The sequence below is a fragment of the Dasypus novemcinctus genome, chromosome 6, assembly GCF_030445035.2.
Source record: "Dasypus novemcinctus isolate mDasNov1 chromosome 6, mDasNov1.1.hap2, whole genome shotgun sequence".
In the NCBI taxonomy this organism is placed as follows: domain Eukaryota; kingdom Metazoa; phylum Chordata; class Mammalia; order Cingulata; family Dasypodidae; genus Dasypus; species Dasypus novemcinctus.
Genome location: NC_080678.1, coordinates 56,358,911 through 56,383,100, shown reverse-complemented (window position 1 = coordinate 56,383,100; position 24,190 = coordinate 56,358,911). Strand labels below are relative to the sequence as shown.

The window sequence follows — 24,190 nt, the reverse complement described above, 5'->3', positions numbered from 1 at the left end:
CTGTGAGCTTACTTCCCAGGGCTCCAGCTTAAGCCTTCAGCTTCAAACTCCAACATCAAAAACCCTCGCATCAAAAGCTTCAACTCTGTCATTTGCCATGCCTTTTATCTGTGCCATGCCTTTTATCCCTAATGTTGAGTGGCCCAATCAAAGCCCTAATCATAACTCAATCATGCCCAGTAATAGACCAGATTACAAACATAATCCAATATCTATTTTTAGAATTCATAACTATATCAAACTGCTACAGGACCCCTATCTCAATTAATAGTACAATTATAAAAATGTGTTTTTATCAGTTGTAACTAATGTACCACACCAATGCATGGTGTTAATAATTGGGTGATATATAGGAATCCTAAATTTTATGAATGATTTTATCTCCATAGAAGAAATACAAATGGCCTGAAATCACATAAGACACTAAATATCATTAGGCATCAGGGAAATGCAAATCAAAACCACAATGAGATATCATTTCACACCTACTAGAAGGGCTACTTTTTAAAAAAAAGGGAAAATAGCAAGTGTTAGAGAGGGTGGAGAGAAATCGAAACATTCATTTACTGTTAGTGGCAATGTAAGATGGTACAGCCATTGTGGAAAATAGTTTCGCAGTTCCTCACAAAGTTTAGTATTACCATATGATCATGTATTCCCATTTCTAGTTACATACCTAAAAAATGTGAAAGCAGATACTCAACCTATTCTCATGCAGTTTAATTCTATAAGATCTGGGGATGTATCTGTTCTATAGCCCAATTTCTCAGGACAGGTTTTTATGAATTCCATGAGGACAGTTTGCTAAGGTGGTTTGCTAACTGATGCCAATGAAAGAGGGTTAGCGTGAACACAAGTTAATACATGTCCATTTAACATCAATCTCCTGGAGCTCATTCCTCTGCTGCTGTTCTCTGGCATGGTATCGAGGATAAGGTAGGAGCTTCGTGTTAAGTAGCACGAAGGGAAACACTAACTCAGGCTACTGAGGCATATATTTGGGGACAAATGTTTCCTTTGGCATCTTTTATTCACAATGAGAGATGATGTGCAGAATTTACCCTGGTTTCATAAACTCATGACCCAAATTTTTGCCAGGGTTTTTCTGCCACTTCTAAAGTCCTTTTCGGGATTTCTCTGTATTCTCAGGGGGATCATATTTCTATGCCTCAGATCTCTGCTTATAAATGGAAATGTCATTGTCCTTTGTGAACAGAGCAGTGTCCCCTTATGTCAGATTTGGTGTGGGCCCAAACATGAGATACAGCTGTTTTCATTGAGTTATACACAAACTTTCTAATAAAAAGCACTCACAGACATAAAGCTACAAAGCACTCACAGATATAAAGCTACTTTTCCTATCAGAACTACATTGAAACTTTAGAGGCTGCTGGGAGGGGTCATAAAGTAAACTCTGCAGTAAACAAGTTAAAAATTTATATCTACATATTAATGCCTCAAGTCAAGCCACAGCCACTCACCATACAGATTTTCCTTCCTCTTTCCCCCTTTTCTTTCCCTCCCCATTACCTTAGGATGCCTGAAAATTTCTCCTCACTTAGGCAGAGCAATTTGGCTTTCCTTGCTCCCACTCCCAAACTTGCATCTAATCTCCTCTAGGTTCTCAGCAGACAAAAGAACTATTTGTTAAAAGTTAAAAGGATTGTAATTATAAATAGCAAAAATTTGCTCTTATTATATTTAATATAACAGTTTCTTCATTAGCAAAGAGCAACACATCTAGTTACTTGACCTTTGTTAGTGGAGTGATCAGAAGGACCACGGCAGTTCCACCTGTGCTTTGCCTGCTAATTTTTCCCTCACGGCTTTACATTGTCCCTCCTCTCCTCCTGCCAAAGCCAACAGTGGGATTTCTCCTTGCCGTTTCCTTTGTAAATTGGCAGCAGTGACGGCAGCCTCTGCCAGTGTTTTCTATTGCTCTCATCTATGACCTGTAAATTTCATGTCCATAAATTTGTCCATCCTAACTAGTCATCTGATCCACATTCCCACCTTCTCCTTTGTGAATACTGGATAGAAATGACACTCAGTACCCACACATCTGTCTCTTATTTTCTGGACCAATTCCTGGGCAATCTGAACGTCTTTTGTAAATCTGTTTGACAGCCACAAGTTTGGGCCAATACACCAAGTAAAAATATTACCATCAGAGGGCAGGGCAGGCAGAACACAGAGTTGGAATGTTGACACAAAAAAGGGACTGAGGGTATTTAATGTTTATGGCACATTTCTTAGTGTGGAGTTGTAAAAGTCTGTAATTTGAAATTGTTTATAGTTACATAAATGCCAGGAATCTGTAGATTCTAGACTTTCTTTACTCTTCTGCTCACTGCTCCTTGGACATTTCATGACTGTGGTAGGTTGACTACATATAATCCAGAAAATAGCATGTTCTTAATCTTAATTCATTTCTGTGGGTGTGAACCCATTGTAAATAGGAAATGTTATTTTTGGTTAAGGGGTGGCCTAGCTAAATGAGGCTGGGCCTTTGCCCTATTACTGGAGGCTTTATGAAGGCAAAGCCACAAGGAGGAGTATAAGCTGGAAGTCAATGAACGAGGAAGAAAAAGAAGACATGTGACAACCCAAGGACCCAAGGATCACTGGCAGCCAGCCGCAGAATGCCACAGTCTTTGGGGAGAAAATATTACCTAGCTGATACCTTGATTTTGGACTTCTCCTAACCTCAAACTGTGATCCAAAAAATTGCCATTGTTTAAGTCAACCCATTTGTATGGTTTTTGTTTAGCGGCTGGGAAACTAAGACAATGATTTATAAGCATCTACTGAACTTTTTAACAGCCCAGGAGAAAACTAAATAATAGGCCACACTAAAGTTTCTGATTATTCATGGATTTAAGTGACACCTAGCCCCCAGCTCTCATTGCGTCACCTAAAGGACGGAGTTATTGGGTTATGTTGACAAAAGGTCTTAAATGTTCTTTAAAAATTCGTAATTTTGTTGCAAAGGCAACCCTTCCTGGTTTGATAAAATTAGTGCCTCCCTATATATTTATGAAGACACTTCCTTGGCACTAAGTCACTTGTCCAACAGAGGCTCATGTGTTTGTTTCCTTCAGAATTTCTCATTTGAGTAGATCACATGAAAATTTATGGTCCATGAGAGTAGGGGCTACTGAATCCCCAGTGCCCATCACAGAGAAAACATTTAATACATATTTGTAAATATTTATTCAATATTGAATAAGTTGAGAATAGAAAGCATAAAAATCAAATATCTGAGAATTCAATTTGCTGAAACTTCCATAGGATTTTTTTTGAGTAAATGTACTCCATAAGATATTTTTAAAGTTTACTTTTGATATGTATATTTAACTGCTTTTCTACTTTCCCTTTGTCTCTGATTTTCATGCTGAATTAGGTTGCTTGATAAGTGTTATCTTGGATATATATCTTTGCCATTGAGGATAGTTTAATAGGGAAATCAGAGGCTGAAGGGGGTCTGCTGTTGGTTTTTGTGTGCAAATGTTTCCCTTACAAAATGAGATATTTATCCCCAAATTAAAGTTAGTTTTTGTTTGTAAAAGTGGGAAATATTATATGAAATAAGATAAGTCTGTTTTATAACTTGTGCCTATTCATTTAAATGGTAAATGTTTATATATACACATATATATGTATTTCATCTATGTACATATATAGATTTTTATATACACACACACACACATTTCCTGGGCGAGCATCCCAAGATCTGATATTACAATCATGTGATATTCTATGGCACCACTATAATAATGAGATAGATCTTTGCAATTAGTATTTGCTGCTCAATTGTCTTAACTAATTTATACGGGAAAGCATCAGTGAAATAACTGAATTATGAATGACTATGTCTATTATATAACAAGTCTACTATCATGAATTTCATAATGGTTACTATTTATTATTATTTTAAGATAATGGTGGTTATTTTAACTGAAATCTTTTTTTCTGGTGTTGGTATTTTAAAACAAAAGCGTAATTCAGAAACCTGACAGCTTTTCATGATTCGGTCCTTTTCCTTTTGTTCACCTTTTCCCTCTTCTTTTTTCACTTCCTTTTTTGTTCTATTTATAAAGTTTTACCTGACTGGATTGCATTTTCTACAAGTTCAAGGACAAATCATTCCATATTTATTCAAAAGCTAACACAGGCCATTTTGTGTTGTCAATTGCAAGGCTATCTACTTAACTGGAATAATCATGACTAAATGACACAAGGTTGCTGGATTTATTTATTTTGCTCTTGGCTTCTATAAAGAGTTGATATAAGAAACAACCAGGGAGAGGGGGCAAGATGGCGGCTGAGTGAACATCCCTGTTAGAGTCTTCTGCAGGGAATCGGCTGGGCGGCGTTGGAGACTCTTTGGGACCGGATTGTTTCGGGATTTTTGCTGGTCCGGAGGTGTCTGGACATCGATTTGGAGGGAAGGTAACAGAGAGGATTCGTCTGTGAAATATACACGGAGATACCAGCTACCTGCAGAGGATTCCCTTCTTGGGTAGGCGGAGACGAGGCATCTAGCCCCGCTCGGTGGGGCTGAGCCAGGCCGGGCCGGGCCACGGTAGCGTTTGGAGCTGGGCGGGGCCGGTGCAGGCCCCGGCTGCGGGCCGCGGTAGCGCTTGGAGCCGGGCGGGGCCGGTGCAGGCCCCGGCTGCGGGCCCCGGTAGCGCTTGGAGCCGGGCGGGGCCGGTGCAGGCCCCCGCTGCGGGCCGCGGTAGCGCTTGGAGCCGGGCGGGGCCGGTGCAGGCCCCCGCTGCGGGCCGCGGTAGCGCTTGGAGCCGGGCGGGGCCGGTGCAGGCCCCGGCTGCGGGCCGAGGTAGCGCTTGGAGCCGGGCGGGGCCGGTGCAGGCCCCCGCTGCGGGCCGCGGTAGCGCTTGGAGCCGGGCGGGGCCGGTGCAGGCCCCGGCTGCGGGCAGCGGTAGCGCTTGGAGCCGGGCGGGGCCGGTGCAGGCCCCGGCTGCGGGCCGCGGTAGCGCTTGGAGCCGGGCGGGGCCGGTGCAGGCCCCGGCTGCGGGCCGTGGTAGCGCTTGGAGCCGGGCGGGGCCGGTGCAGGCCCCGGCTGCGGGCCGCGGTAGCGCTTGGAGCCGGGCGGGGCCGGTGCAGGCCCCCGCTGCGGGCCGCGGTAGCGCTTGGAGCCGGGCGGGGCCGGTGCAGGCCCCCGCTGCGGGCCGCGGTAGCGCTTGGAGCCGGGCGGGGCCGGTGCAGGCCCCGGCTGCGGGCCGAGGTAGCGCTTGGAGCCGGGCGGGGCCGGTGCAGGCCCCGGCTGCGGGCCGCGGTAGCGCTTGGAGCCGGGCGGGGCCGGTGCAGGCCCCGGCTGCGGGCCGCGGTAGCGCTTGGAGCCGGGCGGGGCCGGTGCAGGCCCCCGCTGCGGGCCGCGGTAGCGCTTGGAGCCGGGCGGGGCCGGTGCAGGCCCCGGCTGCGGGCCGCGGTAGCGCTTGGAGCCGGGCGGGGCCGGTGCAGGCCCCGGCTGCGGGCCGCGGTAGCGCTTGGAGCCGGGCGGGGCCGGTGCAGGCCCCGGCTGCGGGCCGCGGTAGCGCTTGGAGCCGGGCGGGGCCGGTGCAGGCCCCGGCGGGTACGGAGCCGGGCAGGGCCGGTCCAGGCCGCGGTGGCGAGAGGTGGATGCCGGAGCCGGCTGGGCCGCTGTAGCGAGCGGAGCTGGGCGGAGCCAGGCCAGGCCAAGGCGGCGTGAGGAGCCGGGCAGAGCCGGTCCAAGCCTCCGCGGCGGGCGGAGCCGGGCCTGCGGAGGGGTTTCTGTTTTTTTTTTTTGTTTGTTTGTTTGTTTGTTTGTTTGTTTGTTTGTTTGTTTGTTTTTAATTTTACTTAAATTTTTTTTTTTTTTTTTTTTTTTTTTGAGCATCTGCAGTACTGGGGAGTTCGTGGGCCCTGGGCGGCCTATTGGGGGTTTGTGGGAAGGGAGGTGCTTGCAGACCCATTTGGGCAGACAGACGGGGGGGTTTTAGGGCAAAGCGGGGGGAAGTTGTTGTTTTAGATAGTGTTGCAATTGTGACACGTGTGTACCTGTATCTCTCTTCTCCCTATCCGTTCCCCACCGTTTGCCCATCCTCTTTTTTTTTCTTCCTTTCTTCTTGCCTTTCTTTTTTCTCTATTATAATTAGTTTGTTTTTGTTTTTGTTTTTGTTTTTTTTCGGTTTTCTCTTTCCCTCTTGTCCCTCATCTTCCACTTATTTTTACTTTAATTCAAGTATACAATAGGTGCTACAGGGAACACCTCACATTTGCTGGGTTTTCCCATCCTCCACTGCCTCATTTCTGTGTGAACTGATTTAGGCTACCTACACTATCCCCCTTCCCCTGCATCTTGATATCCACTATCATCTACTGTCTCTCCTATATTCCACCCCCCACCTCCCGTTCTTTGATCCACAAAGTGTCTAACTCTTAATTTCTAATACCTTTGTTCTGTTTTCTGTCTATTATCCACTCTTGAAACTATTACCTTTCTTTTCTTTTTCCCTCTCTCATGAAAACAATAGCTGTGTAGTTCATACCATATTCCTCCCAAATTCAGTCATCAACTTCATAAAAGGTACTCTACCTACAGCTATAACTCTATACAATCTACATGAATCTAACCTCCATCCTTCCAGATCTCATATTCCTGCTTTATTAACATACATCACCAATACAACTTTACACTTTTCCCTTGCTTACACAATTGCCTTTCCCCAACACTAATACTTTCCTCTAAAGTGAACTTAACCAACAACAAGTAACTAGAATAAGAAGAAAAAAGTGACAAAGAGAAGATATAACACCTGTGCAAAAATAACAACTAATTAACCTCCAAGAGCAGACAAAGAAGCTAAGGAACTGATTAAATTCGTCAAAATAAAGAGATGACCAGAAAGCAACAAAAATCTACAAACCAAACCAATAATCAGGAAAACATGGCTGAATCCAATCAACAAACCAATAATCACGAAGGGGAGCAAAACTTGGCACAAGCAATGAAAGATCTCAGAACATTTATCACTGACAAATTTGATGCAGTAATGAAAGAGGTTAACAACATGAAGACATCACTTGGAGGGGAAATTGCAGACATACGCAAAAACATAACAGATATGATGGGAATGAACACCACAGTTCAAGAAATCAAAAATACACTTGCAGCAAATATCAGCAGACTAGAAGAGACAGAGCAGAGAATTAGTGATGTGGAAGACAGTACATCAGAAATCAAACAGATAGTAGAAGGGGTCAATAAGAAGATAGAAAAAATCCAATTAGGATTTAGGGACCTGAATGACAATGCAAAACGCTCAAACATACGTATTATAGGCATTCCAGAAGGTGAAGAGAAGGGAAAGGGGTCAGAAAGAGTGTTGCAGGAAATAATGACTGAAAACTTCCCAAATCTACTGAAAGAGACAGATGTACATATCCAAGAAGCACAGCGCACTCCACAAGTCATAAACCCCAACAGGCCCACCCCAAGACATATACTTGTCAAATTATCCAATGCTCAAGACAAAGAGAAGATCCTAAAAGCAGCAAGAGAAAAGAAAACCATCACATACAAGGGAAGCTCTATTAGATTAAGTGCTGATTTCTCTTCTGAAACCATGGAGGCAAGAAGACAGTGGTATGATATAGTCAAGGTACTAAAGGAAAAAAATTTCCAACCAAGAATACTCTACCCAGCTAAACTAGCATTCAAACATGATGGAGAGTTCAAAATATTCACAGACAAACAGAAACTGAAAGAATATACCAACAAGAAACCTCCCCTTCAAGAAATTCTAAAGGGAGTTCTGCAGGAAGAAAGGAAAAAACAGGAAAGGCAAAGTTGGAGGAGAGTATAAGACCAACAACAACAACAAAAAAGACAAAAAAAAATATACAAACAAAATATGACAAACACAAATCCAATCAAAATATGGCTAACACAAATAATTCCTTGATAGTAATAACACTGAATGTCAATGGATTAAACTCACCTATCAAAAGATTCAGACTGGGACACTGGATAAGGAAATATGACCCATCCATATGCTGTCTACAAGAGACACATCTTAGACCCAGAGACACATGGAGATTGAAAGTGAAAGGCTGGAAAACAATCATACAAGCTAACAATAACCAAAAAAAGGCAGGAGTAGCTATATTAATATCAGACAAAATAGACTTTAAATGTGAAACAATTGTGAGAGACAAAGAAGGATACTACATTTTAGTCAAAGGGAAAATCTGTCAAGAAGATCGAACAATCATAAATATCTATGCCCCTAACAAGGGTGCCTCTAAATATGTCAGGCAAACGCTGGAAAAACTAAGTGAAAGAATAGATACATCTACAATTATAGTGGGGGATTTTAATACACCACTATCAATTCTGGACAGAACATCTCAAAAGAGAATCACCAAAGACACAAAACATCTGAATAGTATATTAGAGGAGCTCGATCTAATAGACATATATAGATCGCTACACCCAAACACAGCAGGATATACATTTTTCTCAAGTGCACATGGATCATTCTCCAAGATAGATCATATGCTAGGCCACAAAGAAAGGCTGAACGAATTCAGAAAGATTGAAATCATACAAAACATTATCTCTGACCACAGTGGAGTCAAGCTGGAGATTTGCAAGGGAAAGAAGCCCAGATTTCACACCACGATTTGGAAATTAAACAACACACTCTTAGAAAAACAGTGGGTCAAAGAGGAAATCTCAAAAGAAATCAATGACTACCTTGAAACAAATGATAATGATAACACAACATACCAAAATTTATGGGATGCAGCAAAAGCAGTACTGAGAGGGAAGTTTATAGCCATAAATTCATATATCAAAAAAGAAGAAAGAGCAAAAATTGAAGAACTAACTGCACATTTGAAGGAATTAGAAAAACAACAACAAAGTAACCCAACAGGAAGAAGAAGGAAGGAAATAACAAAGATAAGAGCAGAACTAAATGAAATAGAAAATAAGAAAGCACTTGAACAGATAAACAAGACCAAGAGCTGGTTTTTTGAGAAGATTAACAAAATTGACAAACCTTTAGCAACACTAACAAAGAAAAAAAGAGAGAAGATGCAAATACACAAAATAAGAAATGAGAAAGGCGATATCACCACTGACCCCACAGAAATAAAGACTATCATAAGAGGATATTTTGAAAAACTATATTCCAACAAAAATGACAATCTAGAGGAAATGGACAAATTCCTAGAAACACATAAACAGCCCATATTGACAAAAGAAGAAATTGATGATCTTAACAAACCAATCACAAGCAGAGAGATAGAATCAGTTATTAAAAATCTCCCAACTAAGAAGAGCCCAGGGCCAGATGGCTTCACAGGTGAATTCTATAAAACATTCCGGAAAGAACTGACACCAATTCTGCTGAAACTATTCCAAACCATCGAAACAGAAAGAACATTACCCAACTCCTTCTATGATGCCAACATTACCCTAGTACCAAAGCCAAACAAAGACATCACAAGAAAGGAAAATTACAGACCAATTTCTCTAATGAACCTAGACGCAAAAATACTTAACAAAATACTTGCTAATCGTATTCAACAACACATTAAACGAATTATACACCACGACCAAGTGGGATTCATCCCAGGTATGCAAGGATGGTTCAACATAAGAAAATCAATCAACGTAATACACCATATAAACAGATTGAAGGAAAAAAATCACATGATTATATCTATTGATGCAGAAAAAGCATTTGACAAAATACAGCACCCTTTCTTGATAAAAACACTCCAAATGATTGGAATACAAGGAAATTTTTTGAACATGATAAAGAGTATATATGAAAAACCTAAAGCCAATATTGTTTACAATGGAGAAATCCTAGACTCCTTCCCTCTAAACTCAGGAACAAGACAAGGATGCCCACTGTCGCCGCTCCTATTTAACATTGTCTTAGAAGTACTTGCTCGAGCACTGAGGCAAGAACCAGAAATAAAAGGCATTCAAATTGGAAAGGAAGAAGTCAAAATTTCATTATTTGCAGATGACATGATCCTATACATAGAAAACCCTGAGAGATCTACAACGAAGATTCTAGAACTCATAAATGAGTTTAGTAAAGTCGCAGGTTATAAGATCAATGCGCAAAAATCAGTAGCATTTCTGTACACCAATAATGAGCAAGATCAGGAGGAAATCAAGAAACAAATACCATTCACAATAGTAAATAAAAAAATCAAATACTTAGGAATAAATTTAACTAAAGAGGTAAAGAACTTATACACTGAGAACTATACAAGATTGTTCAAGGAAATCAAAGAAGACCTAAATAAATGGAAGACTATTCCTTGTTCATGGATAGGAAGACTGAACATTATTAAGATGTCTATCCTACCAAAATTGATCTACACATTCAATGCAATCCCAATAAAAATCAATGCAGCCTTCTTTAAGGAATTAGAAAAACTAACTATGAAATTTATTTGGAAAGGAAAGAGACCCCGAATAGCCAAAGACATATTGAAAAAGAAAAACGAAATTGGAGGAATCACACTACCTGACTTCAAAACATACTATAAAGCTACGGTGGTGAAAACAGCATGGTATTGGCATAAGGAGAGACATATAGACCAATGGAATCGAATTGAAAGCTCTGATATAGAACCTCACATATACAACCACATAATATTCGATAAAGCCACCAAACCCTCTCAACTGGGAGAGAGTGGCCTATTCAACAAATGGTGTCTGGAGAACTGGATAGCCATATGTAGAAGAATGAAAGAGGATTACCATCTCACACCTTATACAAAGATCAACTCAAGATGGATCAAAGACCTAAATATAAAAGCCAAGACCATAAAAACCTTAGAAAGCAGTGTAGGGAAACATCTACAGGACCTTGTAATAGGTAATGGATTTATGAATATCTCACCAAAAGCACGAGCAGCAAAAGAACTAATAGATAAATGGGACTTCCTCAAAATTAAAGCCTTCTGCACCTCAAAGGAGTTTGTCAAGAAAGTAAAAAGGGAGCCCACACAGTGGGAGAAAATATTTGGCAATCATATATCTGATAAGAAACTTATAACTTGCATATATAAAGAACTCCTACATCTTGAAAATAAAAAGATAAACAATCCATTTAAAAAATGGGAAAAAGACTTAAACAGACACTTCTCCGAAGAAGAAATACAAATGGCAAGAAAGCACATGAAAAAATGTTCCAAATCTCTAGCTATCAGGGAAATGCAAATCAAAACCACAATGAGATACCATCTTACACCCATAAGATTGGCAGCTATGAAAAAAACAGAAGAATACAAGTGCTGGAGAGGATGTGAAGGAAGGGGAACACTCATCCACTGCTGGTGGGAATGCAGAAGGATCCAACCATTCTGGAGAACAGTATGGCGGTTTCTCAAAAAACTAGCCATAGATTTGCCATATGACCCAGCAATACCACTGCTGGGAATATACCCAGCAGAACTGAAAACAAGAACACAAACCAATATATGTACACCAATGTTCATAGCAGCATTGTTCACTATTGCCAAAAGTTGGAATCAACCCAAATGCCCATCAACAGACGAGTGGATCAATAAAATGTGGTATATACACACAATGGAATACTACTCGGCTGTAAGAACAAACACACTACAAACACATGTGATAACATGGATGAATCTTGAGAACCTTATGTTGAGTGAAGCAACCCAGACATTGAAGGACAAATACTACATGACCTCAATGATATGAAATAAACAAGCTGCCCTAGATAGCAAGAGACTGAACGATAGGCTTGCAGGAAATCGGAGGGTGGAGGAAGGATATGAGCTGATGTCTGCAGGGGTGGAATTTAAGACGAGATGGTGGTAAGTATGAACACAAAGAAGAGATAAAAGGGGGGCAAGGGGTTGCCTTTGCTTGGGGCTTTGCGGGTTTGAGGGTGGCTGGGGAGGGACGGGTGGGTAACGTTGCCCAAAAGTGGGGGGAGGGAGGGGTAGCATACGAACCAGGAGAGGGTCAGGTGTTGGTGGAGAGTAAAATGCCGAGAAAATCATATCAAAATATAATAAAGAGGGTTACCTGTTTAGAATGCTCGGAGGGGAGGGTCTGATGCAGGACGGGCTCCTGGGGAATGTCTAAATGCTCATTCTGCCAGAGTGGGTGACACCATGGGGTAGAAACCCAAGTAGTGAGAGTGGGGGTGGACCCACATCCTGGGGAGGACTAATGCCATCCAATAGAGGGAACTGTATCCCTCGAGAGAAAGGGTGGCTCCCAGGGCATTGGGGCAGTTGAGCAAGTTAGGCCCTGAACACTATTCCATCTATCTCTGGAAGTGGCTCCTCAGGAAACGGAGGTTGGCTATCACTGAGGGCACTAAGGTGGAAGGGAAAATGGACGTTAAATGTGTGGAACCAAAGTAAATGGGGGGTAAGAGAGGAGTTTCTTGAGAGTACACAAGGATGGATATAAAACATGTAATATTACACCATAACATATAGGAGATGACAGACTGATAATGTAAACCATAATGTAAAACATAGGATAACTAAAAATGTAAAGAACTGTGTATCCTAAAGTATGCACCATAATGTAAATACAGATGTCACCTTGTTAGAAAGCTAATGTCTCAGACTCTGTACATCACTTTAAGTAAATATGATATGAATAGGGCGTAAGAGTATCACTGTGGAAGGGAAAAGGTTTTCTGGTGGATGTGTGGGAGTGCTGTATATTATATATATACATTGCTGTGGTCTAGGACTCCTGTGAAGAAAAGCTGAATAATTAGGGGGGGGGGGGGGGAAAAAAAAATAGGATGTGGAATTTTTTCAAGTCAACATTCTTTATCTAAGTTCTTTATCTAACTTTATCCAAGTTCTTTATCTATCCTTTAAACTCATCGCTATATGCCATTCCCTAGTAAGGGACCATGACATTATATTGGGCTTCAAATTTCGGGGAGTTCTGGATCACAGAGTGTTTCAACAATGGCAATGGAGGGATACTGGTATGGGATACCAATGACAGATGATATATGACTGACAGGGAGCTGTACAGAACATATGTCCAGGGTGCATGGTAATGTTTGGATATACTCATAGTGGCAACAATTAAAAACCACAGTAGGGGGGGTACTGGGTTCCCGGCCAGTGGTGCTCTGTCGTGGTCCCTAGGGGAGCAGCGACAGTCTCCCAGGTACAGTGGTGGGGACCGGGAGGGAGTGAGGGTTCAACAGTGAGCCCCTGATACTAATGACTATGCTTGTGAGCTGATAAACCCAAAATAATAACAAGGCCTAGAGCAACTTTGTGCCTGGGAATTTCCTTCTGTCAGCCTTCATGTTACTCAAATGTGGCCAGTCTCGAAGCCAAACTCAGCATGTAAATGCAATGCCTTCCCCCCAGCGTGGGACATGACACCCGGGGATGAGCCTCCCTGGCAACGAGGGACCACTATCAACTACCAACTGATGATGCAACTGGAAAATGACCTTATACGGAAGGTTCAATGCGGATCAGCAGAATATCCATGTCTACATAAAATACCATGACTTTAAAATGCTGTTTGACCTAAAGTAAGGGGGAAATGGAAAGGAGAAATGAGTTTATATGGCTACGAGTTTCTAAAAAAGAGTCTGGAGGCTGGCAGAAGGATTGCCCTCATGCACAACTGAGCAGAGTCAGAGAGACAGATAAAGCAGATACAACCCCCAGATATTGGTTCCTTTGAGGGCTAAAGAGACCCATGGGAGTTATGGTCATGGCCGATGGGGTTAACTACCAGGGCAGATGGCCCCTCTTTGGAAATGGTGTTTATGTGTGATGAATCTGGACTCAGATGGGATCTCCCTTCATAAGACTTTCATGCTAATGTGCTGGAGGTGCAGTTAATGTTGGGGTTTAAGATATATTTAGGGGATTTGAATCTCTGGACTGACAATGTGATAGCCAGATCCTGAGCCTCAACAGACTCCAGCACCTACAATCTGATTTATTGGACTTACCACACTCAGCTAAGATGGAGGTGAAGGACAACCACCACACCATGGAGCCTAGAGTGATTACAACTGAAAATGGGAGGATTGCATCCAGCATCCAGGTGGAATCTGAGCCTCCTCTTGACATAAAGGTGCAATGGACACAACCAATCCAGTGTCCACATAGAAGAGGTGGCATTGGATTGGGAAAAGTGGACATAATGGACAAAGGGTATGGGGAAAGGCAGGAAGAGATGAGAGGTGGAGGCGTCTTCGGGACATGGAGCTGCCCTGGATGGTGCTTCAGAGGTAATCACCGGACATTGTAAATCCTCACAGGGCCTACATGATGGAATAGAGGAGAGTATGGGCCATGATGTGAACCAATGTATATGAGGTGCAGAGGTGCCCAAAGATGTACTTACCAAATCCAATGGATGTGTCATGATGATGGGAACGAGTGTTGTTGGGGGGGGGGGGAGAGGGGGGGTGGGGGGGTGGGGTTGAATGGGACCTCACATATATATTTTTAATGTAATATTATTACAAAGTCAATAAAAAATAAAAAAATTTAAAAAAAAAAAAAAAAAAAAAAAAAAAAAAAAAAAAGAAACAACCATATGGAATAACATGTCTGAATCTTTTGTAAAATAGCCATTGAAGGCATTGTACTTTACACTGTGTTTCTTAGTCAAGGATCCTAACCATCATTCCTTGCAAGGATAAAAGTTCCATGCAATGAAACAGTTTGCTTGTTTGTTCTCTTTTTGGATTAGGTGGATTTTTCCTGTTAATCAGATACTGAAAGCTATGTAACTAACTAAAGTCATTGACCATGCAATTTCAGTTACAGAGTCTATTAATCTCTTCAGACTGCTGCCTATTGAATATTTTACTGATCACTAACACTCTTCCAGATGGTGAACAGGGAAGAAGGCTAAAATTTAGACCCATCATTTTTAGGGTTACCAGAAATGGACAGTTTAAGTAATTTGCCCAGTGTCACACATCTAATAAGTGGTGGAACTGAGTTGAATTCTGGTAGTTTCTTTACCAGTCTGATTCCAAATTTAAGATCTTAGGTGGGCCCTCAGAGATCTTCTTGGGAGGTAAAAGTATCCCACATATGGCACTATTTCCTATGCCCTCTGCATGACAAACATTGCTAATTGCTGCCAGAATTCTTTCCTGCTGAGTCTGGACCCAGTCTTAGAATTATCCTTGGTCTTTGCCATAAGTATGACAACTACTAGTTCAGTGATTCAGAACTTGGTTGAAACCTATTTATCATATATGTAGATATAATCTGCTTTTCTCACAGAAGGACCAATGCTCAGTGTTGTGGCAGAGACTGGGTAAATGTTCACCAAATCCTCTTTATCTTTTTCTTTCATACATAGGTAGACTACATATCCAGCTTCCCTTCCAGACAGGTGTGGCCACATAGCTGTTCTACCCAATGAAAGGTGAGCAGAGCTCATGTGCAAAACTTCTAGGCCAACCCTAAACATTTCTCACATGCTCTCCATCATGCTTTTTCCCATCCACTATTCTGATTCTGGTGAGCACAGTGACTTCATAAGCAATCTGATGAAGTTGGCAGAATCAAAAATTAGAAGGAGCCTGTGTCCCTGAATTACCTCTTTGAAGAAAACTACCTACCAATCATAAATCCCTGTTTGGACTTTATATGAGCAAGAAATGAACTACTGCAATGCTCAGACAATTAACATTTTTTGGTGTGCTTGAAACAATAATTAGGATTATAAACGCGAGGGTCATACAAGATCACATCACTAACAAATTTCAAGACCAAAACTTGAATATAGGTTTTTTGAGTCCAAATTCTTCTACTATCCCAATGTCATAAATAATTTTTTAAAAATCCATGTTAAAATAATTTGTCTCAAATTCAAACCCCACCATCAGCAAAAAGTTTCTCCCATCTCTAAACAATCTCAGGTACTTCCTACTGATGCCTTCAGGACTGGTCTCCCCCTTCCACCCACGCTGCCCAGGTCTGGATTACAATTCTATCCATCTGTGAAGCATAAAAGGAGACTTCAAGCCAGGGTGCCTCAAGTATCTTCTGGAGAACCATTTCTGTGGGATGTTAATAGGTGTGGTGCCCAAGTAAAATATTTCACAATCAAGTATTTTAGGAAATTCTAGTTTAAATGAAGTAAAAAGATTTTGTAGAGTGGATGTAGCTTAAGTGGTTGAGCACCTACTTTCCATGTATGAGGTCCTGGGATTGATCCCTGGTAAATCCTAAAAACAAACAAACAAATGAAAACATTGGGGAGTGGATGTAGCTCAGTGGCTGTGTGCCTGTTTCCCGTGTACTAGGTCCTGGGTTCATAACCAGCACCTCCTAAATAATTAAATAAATAAATAAATAAATTTTTTATTCTTGTACAAATATCCTTTAATAGACTTTATGCCCTGAGACTCTCCAAAATAGGGGTAAAGTCTAAAATATTTCACAAACTTATTTTATCACAAAGCCCCTTCCCAAAGAACATCTCAAGGGAGTAGTGTTCCAAGGAACACCCTTTGGGAAACAGGCCTGAGTATATTTGGTCATACCCATACTTACTAGTACTTGAAGTTGGGCCTAGTGCATCCTGTAATTTTTGCCCCTCTGCCTAAAAAGACTTTGGCTCTGGTTGTGGATTTCTGCATAAACTGCCTCTGCTGACACATGGCAAATGATTACTCCTTGACCTTTTGTCTGGTTTGGGCCACTAATCCCTTCCCCTTTGGCTCTCTTAAGACTTAACAACAGACTGTAGGTTTGTGACCTCAACCCTGATAGCCTTTGTCTAATTCTGTAGAGTTACATTTCATTGGCATTTGTAATATGTGAATTTAACTAGATACACTTAGTGCCTTGCCTCGCCCCCAAGATCATGAGATAAAAATAATTTAAATGCAAGGCAATTAGGTTTTATGTTAAAGAATGCCACTACTGGAGGCCTTACATTATTTAAAACTTGCATTATCCAAATCTAAGCTTGTATTAGATTGACAAAGGAAGGCAAGTATTTCTTTGCTATCTGAAATAAAAATGGCTGCAGCAAAAACATGCTTTCCAATTCATGTGGTCCATAAGTTTTAAATGTTTGTGACAGATAATACAAAAAAATTGTTTTGTATTTCTTTATTTCAAATACTGTCGGTGTGAAAGTTCATTAATATTTTTACATGCACACTTCCAAATTTGCATGTCATTTTATATATTGCTACTGTATTGTAGTGTGGGTGTTTTCACTCACCATCCCACTTCATCTTCATGCCTGGACTTAGTCTGTTAGGAGATATGACTCTGCTATTTCTTTCCTTCCTCTGTGTCTTTTATAGTAGAAAATATCACTTTCCTCCATAAATACAAACCAACTACTTCATCTGGCCTTACCCAAAGAAACTGAAATCTAATTGTACTGACGTTACTGAAAGTTGAGATGTCATTCTCTAACATATGTAATGTCAAGGGATTTTCAAAGGTAATTTTGGATATATGTGATTTTTTTCTTCATGTGCCAACCTTAGAATTTCACCTATGTAACTAACTCTTCTTGAAGATATTGTTTAACAATCCAGTATCCACTACTCCCTTCTTTTTCCCTAATAATCCCCCATTTTATTCAGGTAACTACTTCCTCTCTCACATGACTAAGGGGAGAATGACTATAAGACTAGTTGTAGGAGTAAATCTTCATTTGTCTAGGCTCATCATGGTAGTCTATTTTCTCTACCAGTGAGTAGTTTAGGACTGGTAAAATAACCCAATTGTGGCCCATGCAAAGCAAGGGGAAGTCTGCTGAGGTACTTCTGGAAAGATTTCTTTGATTCTTAGAAAGGGACAGAGGTATTGATACTGCTTATTCTTCCAAAGTACGTTGTTGGATCTAGATATGACTTCAACAACTATTGCCATCATGCTACCAGTCCTCTGAGGATGTCAACACCAAGAGTGGCAGAGAGTAGAGAAAGATATACCTTAGGTCCTTGAAGATATTGCTCAGTTCCTAAGTCAACCAACCCTGGAAACTACCCAAACCCTTCCTTATAGGTAATATAACAAATGTTCTTACTGTTTATACAAGTTCAAAAAATTTTTTTTCTGTTAAATACAGCCGAATATACCCTAATGGCTATCATACCTTATGAAACAATATGCAAAGGATAATGCCTAATTCATGGTGTATGACACAAGAAGATCAAGGGCTACTTTCTTCTTCTCAGAGCAAAGCAGTTACAGAGTTAAAAACAATGATTAGTCTCTTGCTGTTACAGGGCATTTCACGAACTGCTGATTGTACATATATGTGGTATCATGTTAACATAAACAGTCAAGCCCTTAGGGAGTTTTGAGTTATAAAAGAAACATTTTTCTAAGATCATGTGTTCTGATATGAAAACCATGCTCCAGCCCAGTTCTATCATTATAAAGTTCTGGCAAGCCAAGAGATGTTAGTGGGTGATTTTATCAAGCAAAACGTTTAACTAATGGCTTGATGAAACCATTGCTGCTCCATAAAACCCTGTAACTAATTGAAACGGCGATTCCTTTCAAGAGTTTAGTCGTTCTGGATCATTATCGCTTATTCCACAAAAAAACAGCATCTTGGAGATCACCATAGTCTTACAAATAAGAATACGTTTTTACTTTTATGCCTGAAATGAACCGGAGTTATGTTTTTCTTGCAATTCAAATCTAATTTTTGTAACTATCTTCATCAAAAAGGGTGGGGTGTAGGCTTCACCAAATTCTAGTAAAGCTCTTATGAAATAGTTGCCTATCATTTTAGTTATACTGTATATAAAGTAATTTTCTTATTCTTCCAGAAGAAATATAAACATTAATAAATATAAAAATTATATTCAAGTGAAGGATTCTCATAACATAGTAAAATTCACTTTATATTTCTAGCCTGGGATGTGAAAAGAGTAGCACTTATCAAATTTAAAAAACAAAACAAACACACAAACTCCATCAAGGAACAAAAAATGACAGATACATTTGCATATAGATGGATCCATATTAACATAATAGAAAATGGGACATTTTGAAATCTTAACCCTCCTGACACTGTTTTCATGAACTCAGTAATACAAACCATGTGGTGAATGATTTTCTGAAAAACTTTGCTGGTTTCACTGTGTATTTCATTATTGGCCAAATGTGACATTAAATTTTATCCCCTGTGGCTTAGAGTTAAAATGCTTGTTCTGTTCAGATGGTAACACTCAATTAAACAGCATTTTTCATGATCTACACCCACCATTGTTACTGTATTCCAGGGAAATAATGGGGGTACTGACCTATATTGCGCTTCTTATTATCAATGGAGATGAAGCGTATGCAGGGATTACTGGTGATGTACTGCCCAGCCCAAGGGACATCAATCTTCGTGCCAGCTTCATAAAAGAGACCCAGAGCATAGCGAGAGGAGTAGCTCACAGACTCCAGTTGCTGCCTTTGGCATTCGCTAATTACTGTGGAAGAAAAAAATAAAGGGCATCAAACTTGAAAATATCATCTTTCCTTTTAGTGCACCAAATAAAAAACTCATTTAAACCAGTTCCAACTGCTTCCGCCAACTCCATCTCACTCATAATGAATTTTGAAAGGTAATGTAAAATAACATCAGCTCTAATTTCGTTTCAGAATCATTACTGACCTTGGCACAAATGTTTCTATTGAGCTGAAGCTCTAAACTCTTTGAGACTGGCATTCAAGGCTCTCCAAATCCAGTTCCAAGCTGCTTTTCTAGCTTTATATCTTACTGACTGCCTGGGACTGCCTGGTAACATTATAGAGTCCATAAGCAAGTCACTTTATCACAACAGCCTGACAAACCTCCCATTTTATAGCTAAGGAGAATGATGCTCCGTTCCTTATGAAACTCTCAAATTCTTCCATATGATACAGTGATGTGCTTGTCTGTCATCACTGAGTAGATTATAATATTTTCTTAAGCCTAGGGACTATACTTTATCATCTATGTTATAGGCCCTATAATCTACCCTACTCATTATAGGGGCACCAATGATGAAAGTATAATGGGATAGAAAACAGACACAGAAATGCAAAATGAGTTGAAATGTAGGATGCAAATATTTATTTAAAAAAAAAAAAAAAAAGAACCTGGGAATGGAAATAGGCAGATGTGGGTTCAAATCCTGACTCTACTGTTTACTGTATATGTGACAGTGCCTAAGCACTAAATTACTTATGTACTTAATCTGATTACAGTCCTCTTGTGTATAAGTGACAATAATAGTACTAAATGTACTACGCTGTTGTGAGGATTAAATGAAATAATGCATAGCACAGTGCTTGGCATAAAATAATTCATTAAATAGTCACTAAAATAGTCAATTTTTAAAAACATTAAAAAATATTTTTCCTAAAAATATTTAGGAAAATGGAAGAAATTTCCATCCTGGAATAGAGAGGGAAGAGTTTTTTCCCCACTCACTAATCTCCAACACCAATCCCTCCACTCCTACAGGTCTCAAGTTCCTGCTTGTTCACATACACACAGTCTTGGTAATTTGGATTTCTGAGAAGGCCTATACAAAGTTTTATTCTGAAGCTTAGACAGGTCAGTTCAGAAATGAAACATGGAAAATTCTCATTTAAGTAGAGAAAAATATCCTAATTTAAAACAGGGATGGGCAGACCTCAAGGATGGGTGGTAACTTTGGCTAAACCTTAAAGAAGAGGCTTTAGTGGGTAGAAGTAGGCAGGAAGAATGTTCAATGAATTATTGAAACACAGTAATAAGTCTACACATTGTGATAGCATATTCCTGGCTAAAAAAAACATTTGTGCAACTATGATATCATTTAATTTTCATAAAAACCCAGAAAGATAGGTGTGCTTATACCATCCTCATTTTACATCCTCAAGAAGCTGAGATTCAGAAAGGCTAAGTAACTTGCCCTAGCTTGCACAGTCTCCAAGCCTAGCAGCCAAGAAGCAGACAAAGATCCTGCCCTCAAGTCCAGCACACATCCTCAGTACCCAGTATTTTCCTCTCCTCAACTGTAAGTGTAGGCTTCAAAATTACCTTTAGCACTGCTTTCTCCTCTGATATTAATGGTTATGTTACACTCAGAAGTAAAAGCCATCTTCCCTTTAACCATCATTTTCTGCATTATTAAAAAGCTTCAACTACTTGATGAACAAATGATCTTCTAATACTGTCCTCATTCCTCTCAATGTATCTTGGGCCTCATTTTATCATTTAGTTTACTTCTAAAGTTATGAATTGATGTCGTACCTACTGCTTTTTGGGGGAGGGGGGTGAAAAAGATTAATGTTAGCAGCTGAGCAGTTATTGTGTACTTAGGGATTCATAAAGTTTCCCCATTTTCCCCATTAAACAACAACAAAACTTGTATAGTCAGCTATTAGTATAGTCAACTATTAGTATTTAGAAAGGGTGCTATTTTTTTTTTTAATCAAAACTAAATGATCAGGAAGCAGTTGTGGCTCAATTGATAGAGCATCCGCCTACCATATGGAGGTCCAGGGTTCAATACCAGGGCCTTCTGACCTGTGTGGTGAACTGGCCCACATGCAGTGCTGCTGTGTGCAAGGAGTGCCGTGCCTCGCTGGAGTGCCCCCACATAGGGGAGCCCCATGCGCAAGGAGTGCACCCCGCAAGGAGAACTGCCCTGCGTGAAAAAAGTGCAGCCTGCCCAGGAGTGGTGTGGCACACATGGAGAGCTGACACAGCAAGATGATGCAACAGAAAAAGTGACAGTTTCCCGTTGCTACATGACAAGAATGCAAGCGCAAGTGAACACAGAAGAACACACAGCGAATGGACATAGAGAGCAGACAACAAGAGGGGAAGGGGAGAGAAATAAATAAAATAAATCTTAAAAAAAAACAAACAAAAAAACCCCACTAAATGATCAACTATGTTGAGCACCAAACTGGACTTTCCCCTCCCACATCCATTCCGTTAGCTAGTTTTAGACAAACTGACAAGTGGCAAATCCCACTGGGTAGCCTTTTGAAAGAAAATTGGTGTCTATACAGAAACGGCAATTAACCCTTAAACGCCTTTGTCTGCCCTGGGGGCTCTACAATTCATTCTGAGAACAGGCAGGTGAGACTTCTGACTGAAATAGTCTATTTCTGGACATGCTCACTTACAAAAAAATCATCTTTAGGGCCTGAAAATTTTTTGATTGTTGCAATGCATGCAGCACCTAGCAAAATATTTTCTTATACAAAATGCAAAAGGGAGCAGACCTAGTTCCCAAATACATATATTTTGGCAAGAAAAATAATATGTTCTTTATTATGCTATTCAGAAAGCCATATGACCAAAAAGGAAGGCTTATATAAAAATGTCTAAGATCTATATAAAGAATCTTTTACCTGGATGTCAACCTCACTTAATTCTGAATCACTAGGATTATATAATCTTTGTAAATAAAACATACACGTGTGTGGATATATGTCTACATATATATCTATATGTATGTACACATATATAAAATATAAAATACATTTTATAAACTCTTATGTCACTAAAGTGGCTAAAAACTAGGGAACAGAGTAGTTTACATTCATACTTCCCTCAGTAAGAAGAACTCTTACTCCACTCAGCTTATGCCTCCACCTGTGTGTGTATGTGTAGATAGGGGAGGAGGTGAAGGAGAAAAGGAGACAGGGAGGGGACACAAAGAAACAGAAGGCTTGGGAAGTCCTCCTAAACAATATCAAGTAAGTAATTTCATTTTCTTTGTTTTCTAATGTAACCTCATTCTCTTAGTTTCCTAATCTATAAAAAATGGCTAATATTCTGCTCATCTCCTATATTCTTTATGAAGATCTAATTCATTCATCCATTCATTTTTTCATCCATTCATTCATTCCCTACTTTATGCCAGGTATTTTCCTAGATGATAGGGATGTATCGCAGAAAGATATAGTTCCTGCTCTCATGTAGCTCACATATTATTGGCAGAGAGACCAATTATGAATAAATAACCAAGTCAATGGTATGTCAATCGGTGAAAAGAACTATGGAGAAAAACAAAACAGGATAAAGGGATAAAAGTGACAGGTACACGTCAGGAGGCTATATAGGATGTCAGGAATATGTATCTCCTCTGAGAATTTTATTCTAATTGACATGGGAAACAACTGTAGAGTTTATGTGCCAAGAACAGATACAACCTGATGTCTGTTTTTAAAAATTAATACCTAGCATGAGGGGATGCAAGAGAGGTCATGGGGCAAACAGCTGTTAAAAGTAGTCTTAGACTGGAGGATAACAGTGAAGAAGGTCAGAAGTGATTACATTTTAGATGGTGTATGTACATATAATATATATATATAATATTTAAATACATATACATACACAAGCACACACATACCTATATATAAAATATAATGTAACTTTTGAGTTTTAACCTACAGACAGAAAAGTATATCTTGATAAATTTTCATAAAATATACACACCAGTATAACCAGAACCAGTCAAGAAACGGCGCATTATCAGAAGCTCAGAAGCCCCTTCTCCCCTCTTTCAGATAATCCCTGCACCTCCGCCTTCCTGAACCCCAGGGTAATCAATGTCCTGAATTCTAACACCATAGATGAGCAGTTTTTGAACTTCACCTGAATAGAACCATACAGTGTATACATTTTTGTACTTGGCCTCTTTCATTCAACATTGTTCATGATATTTATAAACGTTTTTATATATAGCTGTAGTTAATTAACTCTCATTATAGTAATATATTGCTTGAATGTATATATTACAACTTAATTATCCATTCTACTGTTGATGGACATTTGGATTGTTTGTAGTTTCTGGCTATTACAAATGGTGACTTTTGAAGAACATATGTATACATTTCTCTTGGGTATGAACCTAGCAGAAGAATTCCTGGATCATGGCATTTGTATATACTCAGCTTTAGTTGATAACTGCCAAATGGTTTTCTAAAGTGATTGCACCAATTTGTACTCCCACTAGCAGCTTATGAACGTTCTAGTTGCTCAACATACTTGTCAACATTTGGGACCATCTGCCTTTTTCATTTGGGGTACTGTGGTATCATGTTGTGGTTTAAATTTGCATTCCATAATGACTGATATTCAGGGACTTTTTCATGTTCATTAATCATTCTTTTGCGACTGCCTATTCAAGGGTTTGCTCATTTTTCTTTTGGGTTG

At 40.1% G+C, this 24,190-nt stretch overlaps 1 protein-coding gene across 1 annotated transcript in view; it reads right to left on the bottom strand.

Moving 5' to 3' along the window:
* The window catches only part of RNLS (renalase, FAD dependent amine oxidase), a 412,797-nt gene that overhangs the window by 88,876 nt on the left and 299,731 nt on the right, over positions 1–24,190 (bottom strand). Inside the window, exon 5 of the mRNA XM_058298840.2 lies at positions 19,302–19,475. Coding sequence (XP_058154823.1) covers positions 19,302–19,475 — 174 coding nt within the window. The remainder of the gene's footprint in view (positions 1–19,301; positions 19,476–24,190) is intronic.